The 27671-nt window shown below is 42.3% G+C and overlaps 2 protein-coding genes across 2 annotated transcripts in view; one reads left to right on the top strand and one right to left on the bottom strand.

Moving 5' to 3' along the window:
- RPGRIP1 (RPGR interacting protein 1) overlaps positions 1 to 1781 on the top strand; it is a 66130-nt gene extending 64349 nt beyond the window's left edge. Inside the window, 1 exon segment of the mRNA XM_087859037.1 lies at positions 1650 to 1781. Coding sequence (XP_087715163.1) covers positions 1650 to 1762 — 113 coding nt within the window. The 3' untranslated portion in view covers positions 1763 to 1781.
- Positions 1782 to 2041: 260 nt separating this feature from the next.
- Positions 2042 to 27671, bottom strand: part of SUPT16H (SPT16 homolog, facilitates chromatin remodeling subunit) — a 36599-nt gene continuing 10969 nt past the window's right edge. The window contains exons 2-26 of the mRNA XM_045784938.2: positions 24967 to 25059; positions 23542 to 23712; positions 22358 to 22510; positions 21669 to 21815; positions 20877 to 21028; positions 19879 to 20051; positions 18315 to 18405; positions 17275 to 17348; positions 17027 to 17139; positions 16054 to 16119; positions 15845 to 15940; positions 15620 to 15735; positions 15379 to 15532; positions 14785 to 14912; positions 14141 to 14276; positions 13911 to 14037; positions 13561 to 13679; positions 12804 to 12929; positions 12359 to 12471; positions 11765 to 11840; positions 10768 to 10937; positions 4991 to 5120; positions 4225 to 4354; positions 4017 to 4094; positions 2042 to 3353 (exon numbers count right to left, since the gene is read on the bottom strand). Of these exons, the coding sequence (XP_045640894.1) occupies positions 3208 to 3353; positions 4017 to 4094; positions 4225 to 4354; positions 4991 to 5120; positions 10768 to 10937; positions 11765 to 11840; positions 12359 to 12471; positions 12804 to 12929; positions 13561 to 13679; positions 13911 to 14037; positions 14141 to 14276; positions 14785 to 14912; positions 15379 to 15532; positions 15620 to 15735; positions 15845 to 15940; positions 16054 to 16119; positions 17027 to 17139; positions 17275 to 17348; positions 18315 to 18405; positions 19879 to 20051; positions 20877 to 21028; positions 21669 to 21815; positions 22358 to 22510; positions 23542 to 23712; positions 24967 to 25059 (3078 nt within the window). The 3' untranslated portion in view covers positions 2042 to 3207. The remainder of the gene's footprint in view (positions 3354 to 4016; positions 4095 to 4224; positions 4355 to 4990; positions 5121 to 10767; positions 10938 to 11764; positions 11841 to 12358; positions 12472 to 12803; positions 12930 to 13560; positions 13680 to 13910; positions 14038 to 14140; positions 14277 to 14784; positions 14913 to 15378; positions 15533 to 15619; positions 15736 to 15844; positions 15941 to 16053; positions 16120 to 17026; positions 17140 to 17274; positions 17349 to 18314; positions 18406 to 19878; positions 20052 to 20876; positions 21029 to 21668; positions 21816 to 22357; positions 22511 to 23541; positions 23713 to 24966; positions 25060 to 27671) is intronic.

The raw sequence follows: 27671 nt of genomic DNA, 5'->3' as shown, positions 1-27671 counted from the left end.
ATCCCCTGAAGCCTTTTCTAGTCACTACCTTAACATTACTAAAGCCGATGAATAATGTCTCAATTATTTTGATTTTTTTAAACATCAAAAGAAAAATTTATAGTAATTTATTATGGCTGCCCTTCCTTCCGCTCAGGCTTTAATCATGTTGGTCTGATTTGAAAAACAAAACACTGCTTTCTAGCCCTTCAGCTACCTTCTCTCTGAGCACTTTCAAACTCCGCTCCTTGAAATATTTGCTGAATGGTCGGTCAGTGCGGTGCTATTCTGGCACCTCCTACACTGTTAAGATCAAGTTTTCATCCAAATGCTTTTTGACTCCGTTCTTACCAATTTTCCTAATTGTCCAATCCAATTGGTTTTATTCATCCTACTTGACCTTTTAAAATCTCTAATATTATTGCTCATTCTTCTTTTTAAATGCCATTCTCCCTTTTTTATACCATCTGACTTTCCATATCGCTCTGTGGGGGATCCTCCTGTTTCTTTACAGGGTCTTCTTCCCGGGTTTGAACGTTGGGGTTCTCCTGGTTCACTTCTTGGCCTTTTTCTCTCTCCATATACCCTCTTCCTGGGTGTTTGCATTCGCTCCCAGGATTTTAATTCTAATCTAAAAATGATCACAAATCTAGGTTTCCAGTCCGGATTTTTAATAAAATCTAGACTTACAGTAGACCAACATTCACTACTTCTATGTTCCCTTAGTACCTAAAACGTGACTATAACTTTGTACCTTGTGTTCCCTCTTACCCACCATCCAGGTATCTAAATTAGAATGGTCATCCTTGATTCTAGCCTACTCCTCACTCCCAACATTTAATCACATTATTTTTAGCTCTCGAATGTTCTGAATCTGTCCTTACCTCTCCATCCCATTATACTTCAGACCCCTTCAACTCTCCTGAATTACTGCAACCGCCTCATAACTACCCTCCCGGATCTACTCGTGCCCCCAATTATATTCTCTAAATAATGGGCCATTTTTCTAGAACCCAATAAAAATCACCACTTCTACACTTCAGCTAAAACCAGATCCCTTAGAAGACAATCAAGGCCCTTTATGATCTGGCCCCTGCTTATCTATACAGATTCACTTTTTTTATTTTTTAAGATTTATTTATGAGAGAGCGTGCACGCACATGCATATGTAAGTCGGGGGAGAGTCAGAGGGACGACGTCCCAAGCCAGTTCGCCGTTGAGCAAGGAGCCCGACGCAGGACTCGATCTCACAACCCTGAGACCACATCCTGAGCCAAAATCAAGATTTGGATAATTAACTGACTGAGCCACCCAAGGCGCCCCACATACACGGCTTCACTTCTGCCACTCCTTGCAGCTTTCTCAACTTGTCGGGTTCTCATGTCTTGGCCTGTGCTTAGAATACCTTAAAGCCTTAGCTCAGGGATTGTCTCCTGCAGGCCTTTTCCAACTCCTCCACCCTGGGTGAGGGGCCACTTTTGCATGTTCCCAAAGCCCCTCGCATACTGTACTGACTGTGCTCCCCCTTCTTTCCGCTAGACTGCGCCCCCTACGAAATGAGGCTGTGACTTCAGTATCACCACCCCTCACACAGTACATGGCAGTTATTTAAGGGTTTTCTGACTGAATAATGCTGCTGCCTGACCTGTTCACCTTTCCTCTCCCAACAGTTGTCAGCCCTGAAGATCAGGCCACCAAAATAGGACGGCTGAAGGTGTCCCTTCGAGCTGCTGCCGCCCTCCATGCTATTTACAAGGAGATGACGGAAGAGGTGTTTTCGTGATGGAGCAAGTACCATTCCATTCTAAACTCTCTGAGGGAACCATAGTAAAAAGTCTCTTATAAAGTAACTTGCTATACCGTGAATTTGGTTTACTGTGATGTCTGGTATCGCTCAATCTAATGACGAAAGCTTAGGAGGACGGAAGCGAATTTCTGTGATCCTCCCTGGACAAAGGCGTTCTCTAACGTCTCAGCACTCTCCCAGTGAGAAGCAGGCCTGCTATCAGGAACTGCAAAAGAACGGTCACAAAAGGTAAATTTACAAAAACAAAACAACAACAACAAAAAAAAACCACAGTTTATTTATCTTTTAGTTCTTCCAAAATTGAAAATATCAAGTCCTACTGCTAAGGAGAAAAAAAACAAATAAAATCTGAGACCCCTCCCCCCCCTTCTCATAAAGTCACAGAACACAGAAGGAACTGCAGTGGGACAGGTGGGTGCAGAGAACCAGGAGGGGGAGGATGGCGAGATAAACTCCCCAAATACTTAAAAAGCTGTTCAACAGAAACTGTGATAAATACAGGACAATGCAAGACAAGTAAAAATAAGGAGCAGCAGTGACGAGAGGCTGTGTTGTAGACGTGGCCTCCCTTCCTCTTCTCTTTTCTCATCAGGGTATTCTAGGCCCCAGGCATGACCTGCCCCTTCCAGATCTAAATGTTGATTCCTCTGAGCCTCCTTCTAGGTTTCACTAGAAGCAGTGCGTGAGGCACAACCATTCTTCCTCAGATACATCAGAAAAGAAACAGTGGTACTTCTGCTTCTACCACGGTACCATGTGTGAGGAGGATGAAACCGAGCCCGGGAGTGCCACTGCTTCTCAGGTCGTCCAAGGCAGCACAGATACCTCTATCTGCGTGAGCAAGAAAGCAGGAAAACTCAGACGGAGGTACCAGCCCGATCTGCCTCACTAGCTCGGCTTGTATGGTTTATCACAACTATGAGCAAATTCCAAGAACCTTTTCTTGAGTACTGCAAAGATGGGACGTAAAGAGGTGTGAGGAAGGTCATGGCAGTAGGGTAGGATGGAGGCTCGGACCTGTTGGTCAAGAACCATGGTACAGGTAGTTAGGGGTCACCTCGTACCAATGTCTTGGAAATACAGCTTTGAGACATCAAAGAATAAGATGTCAGAAGCCGTCGATGTCCTGGCAGAAGGTGGTAGGAAGAGAGAGGAATGCAACGGTACTTATTAACAGCGGAAGCCTCTGCCCTTCTTCAAGACACCTCCTCCCTCGCCATCTGGATGGGGCCACCGGCACGTGTCCTGGTGGGCCTGGAATTCCCCGAGTAGATTGGTCCACACAAATGGCCCCCTAAACCCATTAACACAAATGGCAAAACTTCAAAAGGAAAAACAAGGAAAAATACAGTTTCTATGTCATGTAAAATTTGTAGGGGTTGGCTGGATAAAGAATGGAGCGGAGGACCAAAGTTCAGAAGTTACTTCCTCTTTTTCTTGGGGGGTGCAGAGCTGTGTCTGGAACCACGGTTAGAGCCACGGCCTGAACTGTGCACAGATGCCTTCCTCTTCCGGCTCATACTTCGACTCTGTTCTTCTTCTTCCTCGTAACGACTTTCACGGTCCGCTACACACGAGAAAGAGGCATTACTAGTTAGTGACAGGTTAGCTTTGACACCTACTAGTACGCACTACTAGAGTGCGTAATCTGGCGTCAAACTTAGGTTTGAATCTGTTCATCTCAGTCGCTTCTTGGTTGTGTGATTTTGGGCACGTACTTAACCTTTCTGAGCCTTGGTTTATGTATTCATACGATGGAAAACTTTTTTACGATTAAATAAGGTAATCTATGCAAAGTAGCTATCCCAATGCTTGGGGTCCAGTAGATAATATTTCCCTTTCACCTTTTACTTGTATCTGGCGTTTGGTTTCAGAGTAATTCAACTAGTATTATAAAAACAGTCCTAACCCAGAAGAAGCCTAGGAAGTCAGACTATTATAGGACTTACATTTGGAAACGGGCCTAATTCCGGAGCCTTCCAAGACTACGTGACTATCCCTGCTATGGGCCCAGATGAAGAAAGCGTCAGTTCGACAGAGTCACGCCACTTGGAAGAGTGGGACGCATTCCAGAGCTTATCTGCTCCTCTGACGAAGCTATAGCTAAACTCCGCAGGAGTTGTACAGTATTCTTTTGTTACTTGTATTAGGCAAAAAAAAAATCTCAAAATACTAAAATCTGCTAGAAATTTGTGCCTCAAAAATAAACAACAAACAACAAAAAGTTTACCTTTTCGGGCTTCTTCCTCCAGTTCATCCCAATCCTTTCCACTCTCTTCTTCACTGCCCAGTGATTCCTTGGAATAGTCTAAAACACGATGGATTAAGCATTATTCTTTAGACAGGAACTGAATGCCAGAATTCTTCCCTCCTTTGTAAGTTTCCAGAAATGACATTAGATTGGAAAGCCATGAACAATTTTCCCTATAAAGACGAACCTGATTCTTCAGCTTCTGACGAATAGTCTTCATCGCTGTCCTCCTCCTCCTCTTCATAGTCGTCCTCTGAAGGATTGAAAGTCTCATCTTCAATTTCAGACTCTGAATCCCCTTCCTCAGCATCACTCCCCTGGTGAGTCAGAGAGCATAATACTCTTTACTGGGTCCTTTTTGGCACTCACTTGATTAATGAATTAATTCAGGCCACTTAGCACACCAGCGATATTTCTTATTTACATGAAAAAAGTAAAACAAAACCCCAAAACCCCGAGTGACCAAGGGATAAAAGGACTAATTTAAAATATACTAGTAAAGTGCAATTACTAAATAAATATCTAATTCACATTTCTTAAAGATTCACTTTACCCTTCCTTACCCAGGAAAAGTAACCACAGAAATACTCTTGGTAATAATGCATTATGCAGTGGTGGAGGAACCTTCTTAGAAAACAATTTTTGCAAAATGCCCTAAAGTTACACCTGAAACTGATAATATGCTGTATGTTAATTATACCTCAAATAATAACAATTAAAAAAAAGTAAAAATGCCCTGAAGAATTTTTTCCCCAGTACTAAGAAAGAAATCTGAGTGGCTACCAGTCCCCAATTTATCATCTACCTGTGAAACTCACCTGGGGAAGCAGTGTAGTAAGACTGAGCTCCCACTCGGTCTGCTCCCTTATGTGCTACTTACATGGCATTTCCTAGCTGCCCATATGGTCATGGGCACCACCATGTACCAGAAAAGAAACCCCACACTCACGCACCTCACCCTCAGGCTCTAGGAAAGACCAGCCACCTTGTTCGAAGAAGCCCTCGGGGTCGTCGACAATGGTCTTCATGATTTTAGTCCAGTTGAGGGACTGCACTCCTTCTGTGTACTTTAGGTCACAGGAACTGAGAGACAGGACATTACGAAGTCAAAATCAATTCTCTGTATTTTCTGAGAACGTACTGTGTCATCTTGCTCATAAGCATCTCTGAATGTAGATAACCTTTTCCTAAATATAGGAAAGCAGATATTCCTTGCACTCTGCCACCAGAAGAGACCCAAACGGCTGATATTTGGTCTCCCAGACACCAGCGCCCGTGACAGAGCAGCATTCCAACTGAAGCAAGCCTTGTCTCTTGGACAAAGCTTATCGTGTTTTTGTTTTCCATTTTCTTTCTTAAGCACCCACCTCCCTGTTCCTCCTTTAGCCTTCTGTCCTCCTCACCTATGCTTCCCCCTCTCCGAATCACTCTTGTTTGCAAGTAGTTTCAACTTATAACCATTTCTAGGATTCTTACTCTTCAGCTCTGACCATGCACGCCACTGCAGTTCAGAAAGGGCGACCAGCCCTGGCTTTCCCTCCCCGATCTTCCACTGCTTTCTTATGTATTGCTTATCTGATGCAAGGTCTATTTGAAGGTAGGGATAAGTTGTTTGTTTAGTACCGAAAGCACCCTGTATTAAGATGTTCAAATGACTTTCTTTTACCCGCTTCCGTTGAGGAGAGCTCAATCAATTCAAGTGGGCGGGAAGGAAGACAAAAGGAAACCAAAGAAATGACAATAGTGAGGGTCACAGCAAGAAACCTTTGGCACAAAATCTATCTGCGAACCACTGCCGCAAGTCCGTTACAGGCACTGTGTCAGACACACCTGCGCTGCTAGCCGCGGGGCTAACCGGGACTAGATTTACCTTGTCACTCTGAACAACTGGAAAACCAAACGAGCTACGAAGCAGCTTTCAAGCACTGGATAAAAAGCAGCACAGACTATAATCCCCTAAAGGAGGAAACATACAGGGTTCTGTTTTACAACTGCCCAAGTTTTCTGCCTGGAGGCAGTTCCCCCTCCCATGCAGGGAAGGGGAACCCAATCGGAACTTGAGAGAGGGGATTTCAGGAGGCTGAGACAGCTAGAATTTGTGGGGCGGGAGTACTAGAGGAGAGAGTGATAGAAAAAGCTCTGGAAATGTGCAGAGGGATCCCCTCCAATCTTTGGCCGAGAACGTACCTCCACACACATGAGAGGAAGCTAAGAAGAGCTGGGCAAAACAGCACTGGAAAGCAGAGGCCAGACAATTCCCAGATCTCACACTAAGCTGCAGATAGTTCCTGTTCCCACCAGCTTCGGTGGGAAGACCTTAGAACACAGTGAATCAGAGCCCTCAAAGAGTACTGCCTCAGCGATGGGGTACATGAGTCCTAGACGAAAGCTGTTCTGACCAGCAACAGTGGCATTTGCGAACAAGTTCTGAAAGATCAAGTGGTATTCGGGTCACTCAGCTATACCAAGAATGAAAGCCATGACAAGTTTTAAAAGCGTACCACATAAAAATGTGTAGTCACACTGTTTGGCAGTTGATCACAAATTACCAGACATGCAAAAAGGCAGAAGAAAAATCAACCAATAGAAACACACCCAGAAAATACAAAGATAGTGGATGCAAATATCAGATATAATGATGTTAAAAAAGCTATTATAAATATGCTCCATATGTTCGAGAGGGAAGAGAGGAACTCGAAGATGTTGAGAAGTGAAGAAATATGTGTAATTAGTCTCAGAAAGACAAAGGGGGGGCGACTGAGCAAAAATTTGAATAATGGCCAAAACATTCCGAGATGTGATGAAAACTACACAACCCACAGATCTGAGAAGCCCAGTGCACACTAAGGAGAATAATCATTAAAAATGAACAAAACACAGCAAAGCACCTAATAAACTGCTAAAAACCAATGATACAAATAGAAAAATATCCTGAGGGAAAAAAGTCAATCTGTACAGGGTACAAAGAATGACAGCAGACATCTCAGCAGAAACCCAGGAAGTTGGAAGACAATGGAGCAACATCTTGTAAATATTAAAAAACACTATCAACTTGCACTTCTACATCCAGCAAAAAACATCTTTCTGAAATGAAAAGGAAATAAAGACTTTCAAGAAAAAAGCTGAGAGAATTTGTCACCAGAAAACCTACACCTCAAATGCTAAGGAAGGTTTATGAGGCAAAGAAAAATTAAAGCAGACAGAAGGTTGGAACCACACAATGGCGTGAAGAGCACCAGGAATGATAAATACATTAGTAAATACCCAAGACCCCCCCCCCCATTTTATAAATCAAGAGATAACTGCCTGGGAACATGCGGCTGGCTCAGTCAGAAGAGCATGCAACTCTTGATCTCGGGGTCATGAGTCTGAGCGCCATGTCGGGTGTAGCGATTACAAAAAAATGAAAACAAACACACAAACAAAACCAACCAAAAAAAAACACCAAACCAAAAACAAAACCCCAAAAAGACCTTAATATACAATCATAAAATTAATCCAAAAGGAGGCATAAAAATGAGAAAAGAAACAACAGAGGAGACAGACAAAGAGCAAGGTGGTAGATTTAAACCCAACCACAGTGACAGTTAATAAATGTAAATGGTCTGTTTCACCAACCCAATTAAAAGTAGAAGAGTAGATTAAAACAGGTGAGACCCAAACATATGTTGTCTCCAAGGAGCTACTTTAAAGTTAAAAGTAAAAGGACAAAAAAGACACGTATACAAACAGTAATCAAACTAAAGCTAGGAGTCCGTAATAATGACACACCAAGTAGATTCTGAAACAAGGACTATTATTAGGAATAAGGAAGGACACTTCATCATGCTGGAAAAAAAATAAAATTAAACCTCTAGGCAGACTTACCAAGAAAAAGAGGAAACAAATGATCCGTATTAGGGATGAAAGGAAACACCATGATAATCGTACAAATACGAAAACTGATCACGTATATTAGGGAGACCAGTTGTTCAAAGACAGAAGATGATTCTAAAATTTACATAGACTAGTCAATGTAACATAGCCAGTTTTTTTAAGGATTTTATTTATTTGAGAGAGAGAGAGAGAACATGAGCAGGGGAGAGCAGCAGGCAGACGGAGAAGCAGGCTCCTCACTGAGCAGAGAGCCTGATGCGGGGCTCAATCCCAGGACCCTAGGATCACGACCTGAGCCAAAGGTAGACGCTTAACCAACAGAGCCCCCCAGGCGTCCCTAAATTGGCCAATTTGAAAAGGAACATGTTTGGAAGACGGACACTACCTGATTTCAAGACTTACTATAAAGCTGTAATCATGACAGTGGCGTAAGGACACACAGACGCCAATGCAACAGAACAGACCCTCTCCTACATGGTTGATTTCTTTTTTTTTTTTTTTTTACAAAGATGCCAAGATAATTCAGTAACTAGGGGATAATCTCATCACAAATGGTACAAAATAGACCCTCTCCTACATGGTTCATTTCTTTTTCTTACAAAGATGCCAAAATAATTCAGTAACTAGGAGATGATCTCATCACGAATGGTACTAGAATTGCTGTATGTAGGTGAAGTATGAACCTTGACCCTTACGCTACAGTAAGAAATCAGCTCCAAACAGATCGCAGACCTAAATATGAGACCTACACCTATAAAATCCTAGGAGAAAACAGGAAATGTTTATGACTTTGGGTTAGTCCCCAAGTCCCCTTATTAGGTAAGGCATAAAAAGCAAAAATTACAAAAGAAAGAGTAGATCTAACAGATTTCAGGAGAATTTTCCACTTCTAGTCTTTAAAAGACACTCGAGAAAATGAAGAGGCATAGAAACTACTGAAAGGGGCGCCTGGGTGGCTCAGTCGGTTAAGTGGCTGACTCTTGATTTCAGCTCAAGTCCTGATCTCAAGGTCCTAGGACTGAGCCCCACATCAGGCTCGGCGCTCAGGGGGTGGTCTGCTCGAACATTCGCTCACTCACGTCTCTCTAAAATAAATAAGTCTTTAAGAAAAAGAAAGAAAACATATATAAAACCTGTATTTGATGAAGGATTTACATCCAGTCTAAAGAATTTTTAAATTTATTTTTATTTTTTTAAAAGACTTTACTTATTTTAGAGAGAGAGAGAGCACGAGTGGGGGGAGGAGCATAGGGAAAGAGAATCTCAAGCAGACTCCACACTGACCACAGAGGCCGACACAGGGCACGACCTCACGACCCTGAGATCATGACCTGAGTGGAAATCAAGAGTCGGGTGCTTAACTGAGTGAGCCACCCAGGTGCCTCTGTCCAGTCTAAAGAATTCTTACAACTCAGACAAGCAATCTCTTTTGCAACATGGGCAAAAAAACCAGTTACTTCCTCGAAGACACAGAATGACACGTAAGCATATGAAAAGATGTTCCACATCATGGGTCATCACGGAAATGTAAACTGAAAGCACCACGAGCCCGCACCACACGTTACATGGCCAACATCAGACAGACGGTCAAAAGGAAGCGTTGATTAGGACGCACAGCAACACCTCTCACATACTCCCAGGTTTTCTGGAAAGCGATTTGCTAGTTTCTTACAAAGCTGAACACAGACTTAACCAACTATACAACCTAGCAGTGCCACACTGAGGTCATCTACCCACGTAGATGGGTACGTACACATTTTAAAGAACCGTGTGTAACGTTTATAGCGGCTATTCATAAAGCCCCCACAGGGAAACAACTCCAACGTCTACGAAGCGGTAAATGAAGGAGGGAACACCCGTGCGCTGGGACACTCCTCAGTAATGAAAGGGCGCGCTCGACAACTTTCAAAGTTTCCAAAGCGCTAAGCTAAGTGAAGGATGCAAGATACAAAAGATGACATACTGTAGGCTTCCATTTACGTGAAATCCTAGAAGCAGCAAACTGTATAGTGACAGAAACCAGGGATAAGGTTGTGGGAAGGGGAATGACTATAAAGGAACTTTGAGCAGTGAAGAAGTATTCTGTATCCTGATGATGATGGTAGATTTGAGACTGTATACGTTTGTCAGAACTCATGACATCAGTACATAAATTGGTGAATTTTATTACGTGTAAGTTTTCCTTCAATAAAACTTGTTTTTTTAAAAAGTCCTATACATTTACACATAATATGTGTGACACTACACCACCTGTCTGCATGTTTCTTAGGAAAATACTCCGGGACACCATAAATTTGTATCTTTCTCATAACGTATTTCTACATTCTCTCAACCCACTTCTTCAGAGGAGGTTTACATTTATAGCATTTCCCCTTCCCAGGTAATGGGGGGTGCAGGAGGAGGGCAGAACAACTACAGTCATGGCTACCCAAGCCTCAGCCTTCACACCTAGAAAATACCATCTCCTGAATACAGAGCTCTCGTACTTCCGCGAGAAATTCTTTTACCTGAAGTGTATAGATCTGGATGTCAAAGGCTAAAATAAAAAGAATTTCTACCTCCTCTTTCAATAAAAATAAGAGACCTAGTAAGAAATATGCCTCCCTTTTTATAACTAAATTATTACACACGTGTTTAGATTTTTTTATGCACCTATCAAGGAGAGTAAAAAACAAATCTTTATCTAAAAACAAGTCTTTATCTAACAGATTCCGAATTTTTAAGTCCCGGGCTGTAACTCAACCCAAAGGCAGTTTTACCCTTAAGTACACCAGCAGATTTCACACACACCACACTTGCACTCTGCGATACGGGCTCACAGGGTGACCGGGAGACTGCCGGCCAATGTACTTACTTCAGCCACTCCTTGATGGGGTCTAGGGAGGCTACAGGAATGGCGTTGATCATGGTCACTTTCTTGCTGTAGTCCTTGTACACTATCACCATATCGAAGTTCTTCAGGTGAAACTGAACCCGCTCAAAGTGAATCAGCTCCACTTCATCCAAGGTCACCACAAAAGGAGGCTGTTAGGAAGAAACTGGATCACTACCACATACACCCCCTAAAGCACCAGCATTTTCAAATTCTGTCAGAATCTTTTTTTTTTTTTTTTTTTTTTTAAGATTCTGGTTGAGAAAGAATGAGCACTACTGTGTTTTTGGGAGAGACTAAAAGCAATACGACGTACTGAGGAGCTCCAGTAAAAGGATTTGTAAGATCAAAATCTTTCCTCAAGGAGAAAAAATTTAAGGAAAACTATGAAGAAACTATTTTTTAAAATATTTAAAGAGACTTTTAAAGAATCTTTTGTTCAGGGGCGCCTGGGTGGCTCAGTGGTTGAGCGTCTGCCTTCGGCTCAGGGCGTGATCCCGGCGTTCTGGGATCGAGCCCCACATCAGGCTCTTCCGCTATGAGCCTGCTTCTTCCTCTCCCACTCCCCCTGCTTGTGTTCCCTCTCTCGCTGGCTGTCTCTATCTCTGTCAAATAAATAAATAAATAAAATCTTTAAAAAAAAAAAAAAGAATCTTTTGTTCAGTAAGTTACGTCTCAGAAAAGTAATTATCGGGGCACCCAGGGTGGCTCAGTCAGCGAAGCGTCCGCCTGACTTGGTTTCGGCTCAGGTCGTGATCTCGGGGTTGTGAGATCAAGCCTGGTGTCGCACTGGGTGTGGGGCCTGCTTAGTTTCCTCTCTCCCTCTGCCCCTCCCCCCCTAAAGTTAGAAAAAAAAAAAAAAAAGTAACTATCAAAAATGAAAATCACCAGAAATAAGGACCTAGTTTTCAAAACACCTATTCTTCTGCTTTCTCTTCTCTACCAATTTTCTTACTGGAAGGAGGGAAGAAGTACTCACCCACTCGGTAGCATTTACCAGCGCACTACTAGTGGGCTGAAGGAGGCAAGTACTCCTGTAAGGAGCTCCATTAAATCTGAAAAAGAGTAAGAAAAAAGACTCGCATAAGATCGGGCCCATTGCAAGGGAAATTTGCTGCCACAATACACTTTTCTCCTTTTCCCATTCCAAACCCAGCTCCCACATGCGTACCGGAGAGTCATTTACAGGGGAAGCCTCTCAGTCTGAGCCACTTAACCCCAGCCCTAAAATGTTCAAGAGGGAATAGATGTCTCAAAGCTTTTCAATCAAAGGAAAAAGGGAACGATCTATTGAGTTATTATAAAGGAAGAATAACTAATATTTTAAAAAAAATTTTTTTTAAAGATTTTATTTATTTGACAGAGCAGGAGAGCACAAACAGGGCGAGCAGCAGAGGGGGAAGCAGGCTGCCCGCTGAGCAGGGAGCACGACTCGGGGCTCGATCCCAGGACCCTGGGGTCATGACCCGAGGCAAAGACAGATGCCCAACCGACTGAGCCACCCAGGCACCCCTAATTTTTCTAAGAGGCAGACAACAACATTTCCGGCCAAAAAGATGAGGAGATATGTTACCCCAAGTCCCTAAAAGGCACTTCAAACTCCAGTTCCTCCTTAGTTAGAGCCTCTACTTTCTCAATGAAATTTTTAAAAGCTGTTTTCAGTTTGTGCCTCATTTCTCGTTCCATCTGCAGAAGAAAAAAACACCAATTAACCACAGCCATCACTTTGTTAATAGTACATCCCTTCAAAAAGTCCAAAGTGCTTCTACAGTCCTTAATTCTCATACCCACGATGCCGATGCGGATACTGTCCTAGAGGCCACTACATTGTATGTGCACGGCCGAGGCTGCAGCTGACGTCTAATCCACATGCCGCTGCACTGGGCCACCCCGCACACACTCGAGTGGTTCCACGGAAAGATTCAGGGCTTGTTCATAAAATACAACGACTACTGAACTCAGATCTGAACCACAAGCTACCTCAGTACCCTGCAAATGAAACAGGAAATCTCACAGACCTGCTCAGCATAGAGGTCATCTCGGTCATGCATGTGCTGATGTTTGCCCAAGTCCGTGGTGATCTCTCCCACTTCCGTGTAGAACTGCACATCTGTGTGCCGCTTCTTCCCAAACATGATGGCATTCTGGGGGCAGAGCAGAAAGCACAAGAAAGAAATCAGAAACCTCAAAGAAGGGGCGCCTGGGTGGCACAGCAGTTAGGCGTCTGCCTTCGGCTCAGGGCGTGATCCCAGTGTTATGGGATCGAGCCCCACATCGGGCTCCTCCGCTGGGAGCCTGCTTCTTCCTCTCCCACTCCCCCTGCTTGTGTTCCCTCTCTCGCTGGCTGTCTGTCAAATAAATAAATAAAATCTTAAAAAAAAAAAAAAAAAAAGAAACCTCAAAGAAGCAGATAATGACAAAAAGCAACTTGGAAACAGAATACCTACGCTGGAAACCATAGCATTTATGTAAAGATGGTTAAATCAACCCCCCTGGGTCAACATAATGACATTTGGGAATGTGACAGCATATGAATTTTAAAAAGTACTCCTATTTATTAGAATGGAGTTGAGAAACAGGAATCTGTCTGGCGGTCATTAGGCACCACAGCAGAGAGACGCACATGCGAGCACCCTCTATGTTTCCGACACGGTGGGCCTCCCAGACATTACCGCGTTCAATCCTCGTAATCGTCTACGTGACAGGTGACACCATTCGTCACTATTTTAAAGGATCTTGCCCAAGACCCGACAGCTGGGAAGGAGACAGGCGTACCTTGAGGTGGAAGTGCAAGACGATGATCATCTCGCCGTCGCACGGCTGAAACAAAGCGTGCTTGATGTTGTTGTACAGGATGTCCACTTTGTCTCCTCGGACGGACGTGAAGCGGAAGCCTGGGGACAGATGGACGGAGCTGCTAAGCATCAAGCAGCAGCACGGGGGGAGGCCAGAAGATGCTGCATCTTTTCTGGTGGATCCAAACGGGGTCAGAGCAGGTGCCAACCGCTACACGGGGCCTGCCTTTCCTCGTGCGCGCAGAGCAGCGTCAGCACAGCCCCCAGCGTCTCCCCGACGTACTGCATTGCCCGCTCATCTACAAGCGTGCCCCAAGAGATCACCCATACCATTGACGTGGGCCTCCAGCGAACCCTGCATCCTCTTTTGGGCAATGTTTGGGCGAATGTACAGATCTTTCAGTTTGGGATTACTGCGGTTGAGGTTGATCACCAGGGAGTCCTGTTTCACGATGCCCTAAGCAGAACGAGAATTAACGTGAATCCTCACGCATCTCTGCTGTGTCCAAACCCACACGGATCGCGCTGCAGGAAGGTGCTTTGTTGGTGTTCAAGCTCACCTCCTTCTCCTTCTCTTCTGCTTCCCGGGTCTTATAGCGCTTCTGCACTTCTTTTATAATTCGGAAAGCATTCTGGAGGTTCAAGGCTGGTACTGTCTGTTCTCCAGGTGCCTTCATATTTGAAGCTCGGTACGTACTGTTCAAAAGGGGAAGCCGGGACTTATATAAGTAACTTGCACTCTTTATTTTTAACTGACTTAGTATCTTTCAGGAGAAAAAGGTACCAGTGAATGGTAGACAATGTCTGGAAAGCTGAAAAACACCTCCCTTTCTTGTCTCTTGAACAGAGAATATTATAAATGGCTAATCCATTGGGTGGGAAATCACACTTATTTTTCAAATCTGGCATACTCAATTATCCCATTCCATACCATGAAGGAACGGGGCCAATGAGGCACACATTTCCTTATTTATGATTCTACTGCAAAACATATGTAATCAGTTTAACATATTTTCATGAGGATTCCAAATTGGGTTCCAGCCTCAAAACCATATAAAGCTAGCAGGACGACCCCGAACGGGTGCCGCCGAGGGAGGCTTCACCATTCAACAGATGACGGAGGACACAGCACAGACAACGAAATGTCTGAGAGTACCACTCCCACCAGCAGGGGTTTGGGGATGGTTTTTTCCTGGGGACTCACATTTCCTTGACAAAAGTGGCTTCTGGGTTAGGAAAGATGTTGCCCTCATTCCTGCCCAGAGCACTGCCTGGGCAATAGAAGTTGATTCGCAAGTAAGTATAATCTCCTTCCACGGACATGCTTATATTCTGCTCAAAGAAAGGAAAAGCATTAACAAAATAAACAGGTTTCTTTCCAAATTAAAGATTAGTAGCTATGGGGACACAAAGTGAAGTTGCGGGTTACAAGCTGACTGCTAAACCTAGCTTGTAGACCTCGATCTAGCTCTAATCGACTGTTCTTATTTTTTTCTATGACCCAAGTGTGTGCTTCCAAAAGAACCACTGACTTCTCAGAGCACCTGAAGCCACATGTCCAACTACATGTTAAAAAACGCTTAGTGCAAATGATACTTCTAGACTAGATCGCTGAGCTTTCTAACCAAGTGAAAACTGGGAAGGAAGGAGAGTGACAGCAAGAGGCAGGGAGAGGGGAGAAGGGCGGAGTCCAAAAGAGCAGAGGGTGGGAGAGACGGGGCAGTCCGAGAAAGAATCGGGGCATAGCACAATGACTAGTTTCAGAAAGTCTGGATGGAGCCTGACTCCATGTTCATACCTTGATTGTGGCAATGTGAAAAGGCGTCGCGATACCGAACACAGGCATTATCACGGTTTCGTATTTCTTATCAATATAGATCTTCATTTCCCGAATATGTGGTTCCTTAGGCATCAAAGACGGGTTTTTATAGGACACGTTAGATTTGCGAGCTCTGGAGTAGGGATAAAAAACTTTTTTGAGAAATTTCTACAAATCACACGAACCTAACACAACCTCACCGCCCAATGCAAACTCTTACTTCTGAATCTGTTGTTCTCCTTTCTGTTCTGTCAGTCGCCTCTTTGCTTCCTCATTGAGTTGAGCTGCCAGTTCTTTTTGATGTGCTCTTCGTTTCTCTTCTGCAGTCATCTCGTTCTGGAGAAAGACAAACCCATGTCAGCACAAGTGTCATTCCTACCAATGTGCCCCAGATATGAACCATAGGACCAGCAGAGCTCAATGTAGACTGAAACCGTAAACTCACTCGTGTTCTTTCTGTAAGTAATGCTGCCCGAGAACCTCTTCCCAACAGGTCCTCGGCCTCATCTTTCTCCTCCTCCTCCTCCTCTTCATCCTCATTCTATGGGGAAAAAATCATACTCAGAAATTTCGGTTTTAATCTTCTTAGCCAATAAAATTTTCGCCTTTTCACAGTACCAAACTTCCTGCACCACTCCTCTTCCTTCTTCCTACCTTTAGAAAAATCCCCACGTTCTTCACTTTCTTCTTCACAGAAGTGAGAACAGTAGCTGGGCCATCCTGGAATAAAAGGAAGAAGTCAGACATTTAGAAGAGCATTTAAATGAGACACTTTCACTTTCTAGCCTAGTACAGAGGAGGGCAGTGCTTTGAAGCTTCTGGATATTAAAATCTTTGACAATGACTACATACAGATTTTATCCTCCCGACCTCATGAGGAACTCTAACTTGGGAGACAACACTGAGATAATTTGATTTGAAACCTGGCTCAATCACTTCCTAGTGGTGACATCTGGCTACTTACTGCTACTACTCTGTGTCCTGGTTTTTTTATCTCAGGATAGAGTATCTACTTCATAGGGTGTTATAATTCAATGAATTACTGCATGAAAGTCCTTATATAGTAAGAATACATAAGTATTTGCTATTAACATTAAGAATCAGTTCTGCTAAGTGGAGGGGAAAAAACAAAACAAAACAAAACAAAACCAGTTACAAAAGTCTACAAAGGCCCAGAACAAGCAAATCCTTAGAAAGTGGTTTAGTCATTACCTAGGTTTGGGGGACTAGGGTACCAGGTTTCTTTCTGAGGTGATAAAAATGTTCTAAAATTAGATTGTGGTAATGGCTGCACAACTGAAAATCACTAAAAATCACTAATTATATATTTTCAGTGGGTGAATTGTATGGTATATAAACTGTAGGTCAATAAAGCTGTCGTTAAAGTAAAAAAGAAGATCCAGTTCCCGTTATTATCATTATCAGGGTTCAAGCCACAAAGTAATGAACAGCTTGGTTCAAATCATTCCCTGTCAATCTCTGTTCCTAGCTTTATTGGGTCACTGTCACGGATCTCTTCCTTCAGCTAGCATTTGACAAACACTTCCAAGAAAAAACCCCACAGAATACCAAATGTACCTCAAATGTCAGTTCACACACACTCAAAAGTTGCAGAAACGGTACACACCTCATCTACAAGCACCGTGTCACCGATGAAGAGAGCATAGGTTTTCTCTTCTGGTTTCTTCCCTTCCTTGTTTGTCAGATCTGAGAATCCCAAATTGATGCTGAAAACCATCCCTACAAAAGCAAACAGGAATCAGTGTCTAACTGTGAGAGAATGGAGAAGGGTAGATTTTTCACAAAAAAGGAGATATAAAGCTACGAGAAACTATTCAAAAAAGTATTTTCCTACTGCACGCCTGTAAAACTCACCTTTTTTCAGTTTGTACTGATTTTTACTATTAATCACTAAAGAGCCTTCACGGAATTCAATTCCCATTCCGAACCTAAAAAAGAAATGAAGAGAAACTTCAGCAATAGGCTAAAAGATCTCTAAGATGGGTCAAGTACAATATATTCTATTTCAATTTTCAGGATAAGGCAGGCAAACATGTTGAGTGATCTGCCTCTGCTTAACAGTCAGTTAAGGAGCAGGATTTGAGGACAGTCTTTGGGCTAATAATATGCTGAAAAGAATTTCCTAATTAAGTACCTCACGTAACACTTATTACATCGAGCCTTCTTTACTTCAGCTTACTCATCCATATCTAAATTTTAATATTCTATCATGAAATCAAATTAAGAGTTTTCCTATAAGCAACATGGCAGACTGTTAATGGGTATGATACCAAGACTGTAATAAGTGGATTAAGCAAGGCGATTGTTAGTGGAATGTTGATAACTAGGATTCCTTAAGTCGCCTGGGCCAGGACTTGGTACAGGTTGATATATTTCCTCTTGTCCATCAGAGAAATCTAGAAAGCAACTATATATCCCAGACTAGTTTCCATCTAAGGAAACTGACCAGAGACTTTGTTTCCCAAAATGTCTTTGGTTCTGTAAGATGTTCTTAAGTATTTCGAAGTGTTCAATGGTCAAATACATCCGAGAAATGCTGAATTAAATAAAAATTGAAAAAAAAATGTAAATAGTAGGACATCTAGAGTACGTCATTTGCAAACGTGAGCTGAGGTATTCTAAGAAAGGAAATATAGTGAGTAATGTGTCCTAACACTAGTAATTTAAGTCTAGAACACCTATTGGTATCTACTACATCGGTCTGGAAAAATCTCCACCCCATCCCTGGGAGTAGAAATGAAATCTTTCTCACATTCTCTGATAACACTATGTGTCTGGCATATAAGTTTAATATTTAATAGTCCATAAATATTGGGTAATCAATCTAAGAATATTTTGCCTGACCATGGCCAGAAAATTGTCTCAGAGTGACAATGGACACCATCACATCTTACCCTAGATTTTTGGTAATTTTGTTCAGCAGCTCTGGCTTCTGCTTTTTAACCACATCCATGACAGCATTATACACGTCACATATCTTCACACCTAATGACAAGACAGAGAGGAAACTTATCCTTCAGAATAAAAAAAAAAGGTTTGATTTGGTTTGGTTTATCAACATTTTTTCACCTGTCCCCTAAAGCAGAGTTTCTCAAAGTGTGAACTAAGAAATTCAGCCGTGGGGCACCTGAGTGGCTCGGTACACTGAGTGTCTGGCTCTTGATTTAGGCTCGGGTCATGGGATCAAGCCCCATGCAGGGCCCCGTGCTCGGAGTGGAGTCAGCTTGTCCCTCCCCCTCCCCACTCGCCCCTCCCTGCGTGTGCACATGCATGCTCTCTCTCAAACAAATACATTTTAGATTTATTTATCCGAGAGAGAGTGCATGTGTGCGCACGAGCAGGAAGAGCAGAGGGAGAGGGAGAGAGAATCTCAAGCAGACTCTGCACGGAGCGTGGAGTCCGACTTGGGCTTATGACCCCGAGGTCACGACTGAACCGAAACCAAGAGTTGCATGCTTAACTGACTGCATCCTCCAGGTGCCCCTAAATAAAAATCTTAAAAAAAAAAAAGCAGCTGCAGGAGTGGTATTAGAAATTTGCATTTTTATTTTTATTTATTATTTTTCAGAAATTTACATTTTTAAAAACAATTCATCTAGTCACCCAGTCATTACACTGCTGAGAATCACTGACTCGGGAGAACTATGGGATGCTAGGTAGTCTCATGAGATAATTTGAGTTGATAAATGGCATAACATTAAAGTTACACATTTTGAAAAACAGGACTACTGAATGGGTGACTTACTATTAGAAGACTCTGGCCTTAATTTTTCATGATCTAGGATATGAAGACATTTCAAGCCAGAATAGTCTAGATATGGCGGCCTCAAAGGGGTCTGTAACCTCACCAGGCTACCTGTGACTATGATTTCCAATAGGATTTCTCAAGAGCGTCCTGAGATGGTGAGGAGGAATGGTGTCTAGAAGCGATGGGCACATGGATGGGCTTAGAGAGTGGCTTGAAGGTAGAACACAGAAAGTCCCATTTAGCCAACTGGGAGTGTGGAGCTTCAAGACGGAAGACGTGGTGTCAAGCACTATGCTGCCTTCCGATATAGGCAATTGCCTGCTTAGCAGAGTTGTTATTGGTTCTGCTCTTAGACTAGGATTCCTTGTATCCATTTGACGTAGAATTAGCAATACATGTTCTGTTGCCAGATACTAGTTCTCAGAACCTTCTAAAGAAAAGTAATAAGGCCAAGGTATTTTATGAAGATCTGGACACAGAGGCCTAGCCAGTCACAGAAGTTTTCTGTAAACACCAATGTAAAACCGAAGTAACTACTCACGCCTCAAAGAAGCCTGGAGAATTAAATGTGCTAGGATGGCTCAAGGTTAGTAAGACCTGAGTCTACTGCTACCAGAGCAGCACAAGAGCCTCAGGGCTAGAAACGCACATGAACACTAAAAACATTTTCGTTACGTCATTTCCACACCTTCTTTTCTAAGGCACCTCACCATGTCTTAATTCCTTCAGCAGTTCCTCTTGAAGCTGGAGCAAAAAGTTGTAATTTTCTTGAACTTCCTGAGAAGGGTCAACCATCAAAGTGCGAACAAGGTTGGAGCAGTAAGATTTGAAGCGAATCCCCATGGCACAAGTGATGGCCCCAAAATGCATGTGATTCTTGTCACTAGAGACCAAAGGAAGAAAGCATTTCATTACGCAAACTAGCGAAGTCCTTAGTATCACTGACATATGACATCTGTCATCACCACCTTTCCCTGTTCTACCCCAAAGCTGAAGCAGAAGGACCTAAACTTTTTTTTAAATAAACAAACCAGGTTATAAGGGAGTAAAATTAGTGACCAAGCTCATAGGATAAAAATTCAGTGAGAAGCTGAGCTGTGGTATCCTAAATAGACAAAGAATATACCAAATTCTATTCATTATAGTTTACTAGTGCAGGGGTGAGGCATCACTTATCCACCAGCCCCTATGAACAGTAGTATTCATGATGAATTAGTCCCTTCAGCCTGACAAGGAAAAATCGCATTCTCTACAGTATTTTTAAAAATTAGAAGAATTACATTATGGCATATTTAGTAATATCTTAATGGTTTTTCTCAACATGTTTTGCATTTTTTTCTTGGTATTTTTAATCACTAGAAAAGCAAAATCAAATAAATGCTCAAGTAAGAAATGAGTCCCAATGTGAAATAAAACAGAAATAAGCAAGGGCGCCTGGCTGGCTCAGTCTGTGGAGCGCGGGACTCTCGATCTCCCGGTTGTGAGTTTGAGCCCCACACTGGGTATAGCGATTACTTAAAAATAAAATCTTATTAAAAAGAAAGACAGAAAGAAATACACATAGAATAATACAAGAAGATAATGTAGAAGGCCGACTAATGGTTACTCTGTCTCTTCCCACTTTTCTGAATTCCAGAATGAGTCTAAGAAAAAACAGGCTGAAAGCTGAAACGCTCTGGTTGTTGTATTTTGAAGTTCTCATACTTACCTCACCACACTGAACTTGAGATTATAGTTGCCACCACTCTGAATGATAGGAGGATAACACATTTCCACAGTAGAAGGGTCTGCCCCAGCTAGGTATTTTTTCTCTTCAATGGCCTTCTCCACAGACTCAGCCAGTTTGCTGTGTCGAACTTTCTGTAAGCACGCCCAGAAATAAAACAGTATTTACAATATTCATGAAACAGGGGCAAAGAGTTTTGGGGTTTTGGACATTATTGTTTAAAGACAACATATATCCTGATATCACTTAGGATGCTACAAAAGTCTTGTGAAATGGTTTACGTGTCAGATAACACAGTGGTAAACCTACAAAGCCGATTTTGAGAACAATATGTGAAATTCACAGCTACGCAAGAAATTCTCCAATAAAATACCGAACCACCACAAGAAACTACAGCACAGGTTTATAGTTACTGTGCAACAGAGCTGGCAGGGCGCCTGGGTGGCTCAGTTGAGTGTCCAACTCTTGGTTTCAACTCAGGTCATGATCTCCAGTTGTGAGACTTGAGGCTGCAAAAGGCTCCCCGCTCACTGGGGAGACTGCTTGGGATTCTCTCCCCCCCGGCCCTCCCCCACTGCATGCACAGGCACGTATGAGCGGTCTCTCTCTCAAATAAATCTTTAAAAACAAACAAACAAACAAAGAGAGAGAGAGCCGGCACAATGACACACCACCAATTTATGTATCAAAGGCCTAATTTCAAAGGAAACTGAACGTACACCATGCACAGTAGGGACTTACTAAAATAGTAAAGACTCGCCCCTCTCCACTTACCTCATCTGCATCAACTATTTCCATGACTCTTTCCTTGAAGAACTTGTTGAAGACCTCCGAGGTGATGCTAGCTGCTTTCTTCATGAGGTTGAGCTCCCCATCCTCCTTTACGGCAATGGTATAGGCCACAACCGCACTGATGTCTACCTGCAGCCAAAGTGGTAAGAGTTTCGGACGTGTGAACAGAATTGCTAGAGAAATGCATCGCTCCCAATTTGAATGTTATCAGTGAAGATATCTGGTTATTTAGCAAACTGCTCATCAGTAGTCTACAGAACACTGACATACTCTTTTCTTGGACCGAATAAACATTTAAAATCGTTCTTTACCAGGACCCCGTGTGTATTTTAATAGGCGTCACATTAACAAATGATGTAAACGTACGTGTAAGTGCCCCTCTCTGAAGGACTTTGTAAGCACTGAAGAAGGAAGACAGGCAGGAGAGCAGGGGGAAAAATATGTACATGTTTTCTGGATAAGAGACTTTTCTGTTTCCCTCTGAAATCGCGGAATTATCTTCCCAATGCCTGATCCCTGACTGAAAAGTCAACCCGGCTTACTGCTCAGCCAAACAGAATGAAAAATGGAAATGTGAAGGAATATACGATTTTCCCAGGATCTGTTATGGAAACCTGTCACACTTTTGTCTTCCCAACTCCCAGTTCACTCGTTCCCAGGAGTACTCTTACCTTGTCAAAGCCCTCTTTGCTGAGGCAGTCACTCCAGTTCTTCATGAACTCTCCAGGGAACTTGTCCTTGCTGAACACGCCGATCTTCTTGCCGTTCTTGCTCTCTTTAATGGCTTCAATCATTTTGTCAAAGCTGCTCTTATTGCTTTCATTCTATCAGTGCCACAATGAAAAAAAGGAGTTAATTAGAATTAGACATCTATATTCTACTAGGAACACGGAGAGACCAATATTTGGAACCACAGAAAGAATAAGTTCTCTCCTCATGCCCCGTATACTTCCCTGGAACAGACTACAACACACTAAAAGTTAACACAAACTTTCTTTGGGTATTTTTATATACCGAAGTGCCACATAAGTTGACAAGACTATTCTTTTTCTTCAGGAACAGCTAAAACACTCACACAGGGTGAACAACATTCTGAGAAAAAGTGCCAGACAGAAAGTATGACAAAAAAGATCACATGTGGGGCACCTGGGTGGCGCAGTCGGTTAAGCATCCGTCCCTTAGTTTCGGCTCAGGTCATGGTCTCTGGGTCGTGAGATCGAGCCCAGTGGCAGGCTCTGCACTCAGCTCGGAGTCTGTCTAAGACTCTCTCCCCCACTCCCTCTGCCCCTCCCCTAGTACAGCACACATGTGCACACACATGCCTATGTGCACACTCACGTGCTCTCTCTCAAATAAATCTTAAAAAAATAATCACATGTGATGAAAACTGAAAAGGAGGTAAATTTCAGTTTCCTTAAGGATATTTGAAGCTATTTATTCTAGGGACACCCAGCTGGCTGAGTCAGTAGAGCATGCGACTCTTAATCTTGGGGTTGTGAGTTCGACCCCACATTGGAGGCAGAGATTACTTAAAAAAAAAAAAAAACAAACGAACAGTTATTTATTCTACTGAAGGTACTAAGATGAAAACAAACAAGCTGACAGTATCCTCGAGAATGGACAAAGTGAGTGTTCAGCAGCCTCTCACAGCCTGTATGTTTTGCTGCAGAACTGACAGGGTTATTAAACTTTTTTCTTCCTAACAAACACAACAAAGATGTGACAGAACTTTTTAATTACAATCACGGTCAGCTAAAATCTTCCTCTGCATTCCCTTAAATTCCTAGAGGGCATTTCTGTCCATCACCTTTAAACATTCCCCCACATTCATGACACGTTCCTTCTTAGTTCTGACCTTTTCCCGTATCAGCAGTGTGATGGCAGGGGCTCCATTAGCATTCTCGTTGCCCTTAGTGTTGGCAATCTGTTTTAAAAACTCCACTTTCTTCTTACTGGCCATAAAGATGATTTTGTCGTCACAGAAGACCATGATAGTATCAGTTAGTTCATAACCAAAGAGCCATGTCTATAGGAAAAGACAATATGTGATAGCAGTATTTACAGATAAAAAAAACTGATGTATTCAGAAGTAGTTATAAAATAAGGTATCCGGAATTAGCTTCCAAATAATGTAGATGTGGATACAGATGAAATCAAACTGGCCAAGAGCTGGCAATTTATTGGATAACGGGTATGTGGGAGTTCAATTTATTAATTTACCTACTTGATGTCTGAAATAGTCCATAATAAAGACCATCAATTCATTTGGATAATTTGTGTTTATGGGAACCATACTGTTGTTCAGTAGGACAGAAATGCGTAAAACAAGGGACAAAGTAGCACATCAGGGAACTGCACATTCCAGCTCCCCCAAAAGACTGCCAGCTGCCTACCAATTATTCATTTCTTCTTCCTCAGAAAAACGGGATTGTTAGCTGGGCACACTACTCCACAGGAAGACTATTTCCCATCCTTTCCTGCAGCTCAGTATGGCCGTTAAGTTCTGGCCAATAAGTTTTAAGTAGGAGTATTCTGTGGGACTTCAAGCAAGTCTCCTTACAAAGGGAAGGAGGTCTCCATTTCCCTTTCTCCATTCTTTCTGCTTGGAATGCAGATGTAATGGCTGGAGCGCTAGCAACTTGTGCACCATGCGCTAGACTCTATGTACGGCAGAGACCTCAAAAGCCCTGCATCCCTGAAGACTAAATAAAGAGAAAGAACTGGGCCGCTTGGGTGGCTCAGTCGGTTAGGCGTCTGACTTCAGTTTAGATCATGGTCTCGGGGTCCTCAGATCAAGCCACATATCCGGCTCCACACTCAGCGGGGAGTCTGCTTCTCCCTCTCTCTCTGCCCCTCCCCCTGCTCATTCTCCCTCCTTCTCTCGAATAAATAAAATCTTTAAAAAAATAAAAGAGAAAGAACTGTTTTGCTTAATTCACTGTTGATTTTTTTCTTATATCTCAACTTACCACTCTTCCCTTATGTTCTAAGCACTCCCCAGTAAACTTTAATGTGTCTTTCTTTAGTTGCAGTAATTTCTTTTTATGTAAGAATGTGTTCATTTTTTCAAATTTTTCCTTTCTTTTTTTTTTTTTTGGTCCACTCAGCTTTTAGCGATGATGGAAATATCCCCTACCTGCTCTAATACGGTAACCAGTACCAAGGACTTGAGGCTTGGGGTTGAGGAATGAAACTTTTAACGTGGCTCGTGACTATCACGCTGAACGGTGCAGTCGCCGACTCAATGACCCTCGGGCCAAGACTGCCAGAAACCTCTCACCTGCAAGGCAGTTGATTTGGCATAAACGGTTTCTTCATCAACACCCACTGATACAACAATGGCATCGACGCTGGCATATTCATCTTCTCCTTTCTGAAAAGTAAAGAGTGGGTAATTTGGTCATTTTCTTTTTATCTTCGTAAAACTTGAATACAGACTTCAGGATTTTCTCAGGGTACAGATAATTTTTTTCCTAACAGAAATGCCAACTTCAAGGTACATGTTTGCTTGGCAGCCTCACAGTCGTTAGTTACTCTATTTGTTAAACAGCTTTATGGAGACAGAATTCACACACAATACAATTCATCCATTTGAAGTGTGCAATTCAACGGTTTTAGTATTCAGAGTTATGCAGCCATCAGTCTAATTTTAGAACACTTTCATCTCCCCAAAAAGAAATCCATGAGCAATCACTATACATCCTCCTCCAGCCGTATGCAACCATTAATCTAATCTGTTTCCACAGATTTGTCTACTCTGGACGTGTCATATACATGGCCTTTGTGTCTGGCTTGTTTCACTTAATGTGCTTCAAGGTTCACCCATGCCGTAGCATGTGTCAGAACTTTGTCCTTTCTGTCGCTGAGTAACAATCCACTGTATGGGCCTACCACATGGTATCTACTGAACTGCTGGACATTTGGGTTGTTGCCATTTTTTGGCTCTTGTGAATAATGGTGCTACGAACACTCATACGAGTTTCTGTGTAGACATACGTGAGTATACACCTAGGTGAAGAATTGCTAGGTCATGTGTTTAACTCTATGTTTAACTTTTTGAGGGTAACAGTTGAACCAGACTGTTTTCCAAAGTGACTGTAACCATTTTATATTGTTAACAGCAATCTATCGGGGTTCCAAATTCCCCATATTGTGACCAACACTTGATTTTTTTTACTAGAGCCATCCACTGGGTGTGAAGTAACCGTAGTTGTGATTTGCATTTCCCCGACAGCCAATGACGCTGAGCACCTTTTCCCGTGATCACAGACCATCTATCTACCTCAAGTGCCTATTCTGCTTCCTTACCCGTTCTGCAACGGAAGCCGCTTTATCATTAAGTCGTAAGAGTTCCTTTTATATTCCAGATCTAGGTCTCTTGTCAGATAGGACTTGCAAATTTTTCGCCATTCAGTGGGTTCTTTTCACTTTCACAATGATACTATCCTTAGAAACACAAAAATTTTTAATTTTGAAGGGGTCAAATTATTTTCTTGTGCTTTTTCATCTCAGACCTAAGAAGGCTTTGTCTAATCCAAGGACATAAAGATTTACCTGTATTTCCATAGCAGTTTTATAGTTTTAGCTCTGCTATTTACATCTAATGATTAATTTTGAGTTAATTTTTGTGAATGCTGTGGGGAAGGGGCCTCAGTTTATTTTTTTTCATAGGGATATCCAGTTTGAAAAGACTGTTCTTTCCCCTTGAACTGTCCTGGCCAAAAACCAAATTATGTATTTTTAAAAAAGCAAATGATACTGGGGCGCGTGGGTGGCTCAGTCGGTTAAACGTCTGACTCTTGGTTTTGGCTCAAGTCATGATATCAAGCCCCGAGTCAGGCCCCATGCTCAGCAGGGAGTCTGCTTGAGGTTCTCTCCCTCTGCCCCCCTCACTTGCATGCACTCTCTTTCTAATACATACATAAATCTAAAAAAAAAAAAAATCAAGTGATATAAATGTGAAGGTTTGTTTCTGGATTCTCAGTTCTATTCCATTATCTATGTATCTATCTATCCTTACACTAATAGCATGTCGTTTTAATTACTGCAGCTTTGTAACCAGTTTTGAAATTGAGCAGTCTGAGTCCTCCAACCATTGGCTACTCTTGAATAATTCTACAAGACCAGAAGACTGGTAATTATAGGCTAGAAGGTCAAATCTCTAACTTCCCCTATAAAGTCAAGAAAAACATCTGTAGAAGACTTCTTCACATGTCAAGGCTTCTGGTTGCCAGTAAGAATCCAAAAATAATACAACTGAGGTTTCTGTTGAATTTCTCTACCACAACAAAATACATAAGACAAAGAAATTACCACAGAGAAACCGTAGGCATTCTCCCACTGATTTTCAGTGAGAAAATGTTTTCCTTCGGGTTGGTAAAGTTTTATCATTAGTTCTCACTGATGATGCAAAAGCAATGGGAGTTAAAACACCTAGTGCCTTAGCATGAATCAAGGCAGCAGCACCAAAGTCATTCTTCACTACCGCACATTCGTGGAAAGCGGGGGAGGGGCAGTTTCTCTAAGAATGCCCTTGATGCAGCAAAAATGATTAATAGTAAGAAATCCCAATCTTTTCAATATTCTGTGTAAAGAAATGGGAAGTATACGCAGAGCACTTCTACGTGTAAAGTGAAGTACAATGGTTGTCTTAAGGAAAACTTTACAAGTAATAACAAGCTGAAGGAGCCATTTAAGCAGACCTGGGTATCTAGCATACATTTTCTTGAAAACGAGTGCAGTGAGCCTGTTGCTTCAAGGAAAATGAATGATGTCTTATGTAGTCAATGATAAAATTTGAATTTTCAAGCAAAAATGAGAATTCTGAAATAGCTGACTTGCCACTGTGAATTTAGACAACTTCCCTACTTAAGACTTTTCTGATAAAATTAGTGGTAACATTAACAAACATGATTCTTTGATATCATATAATGAAATGTGTAACATTTAGAAGATCTGCACAACTGAGAGAACCAACCCATGATG

This window comes from Ursus americanus, chromosome 35 (assembly GCF_024610735.1).
Source record: "Ursus americanus isolate L20-20 chromosome 35, mUrsAme1.1.p, whole genome shotgun sequence".
NCBI lineage: Eukaryota > Metazoa > Chordata > Mammalia > Carnivora > Ursidae > Ursus > Ursus americanus.
This window is presented reverse-complemented; position numbering and strand designations above follow the sequence as displayed.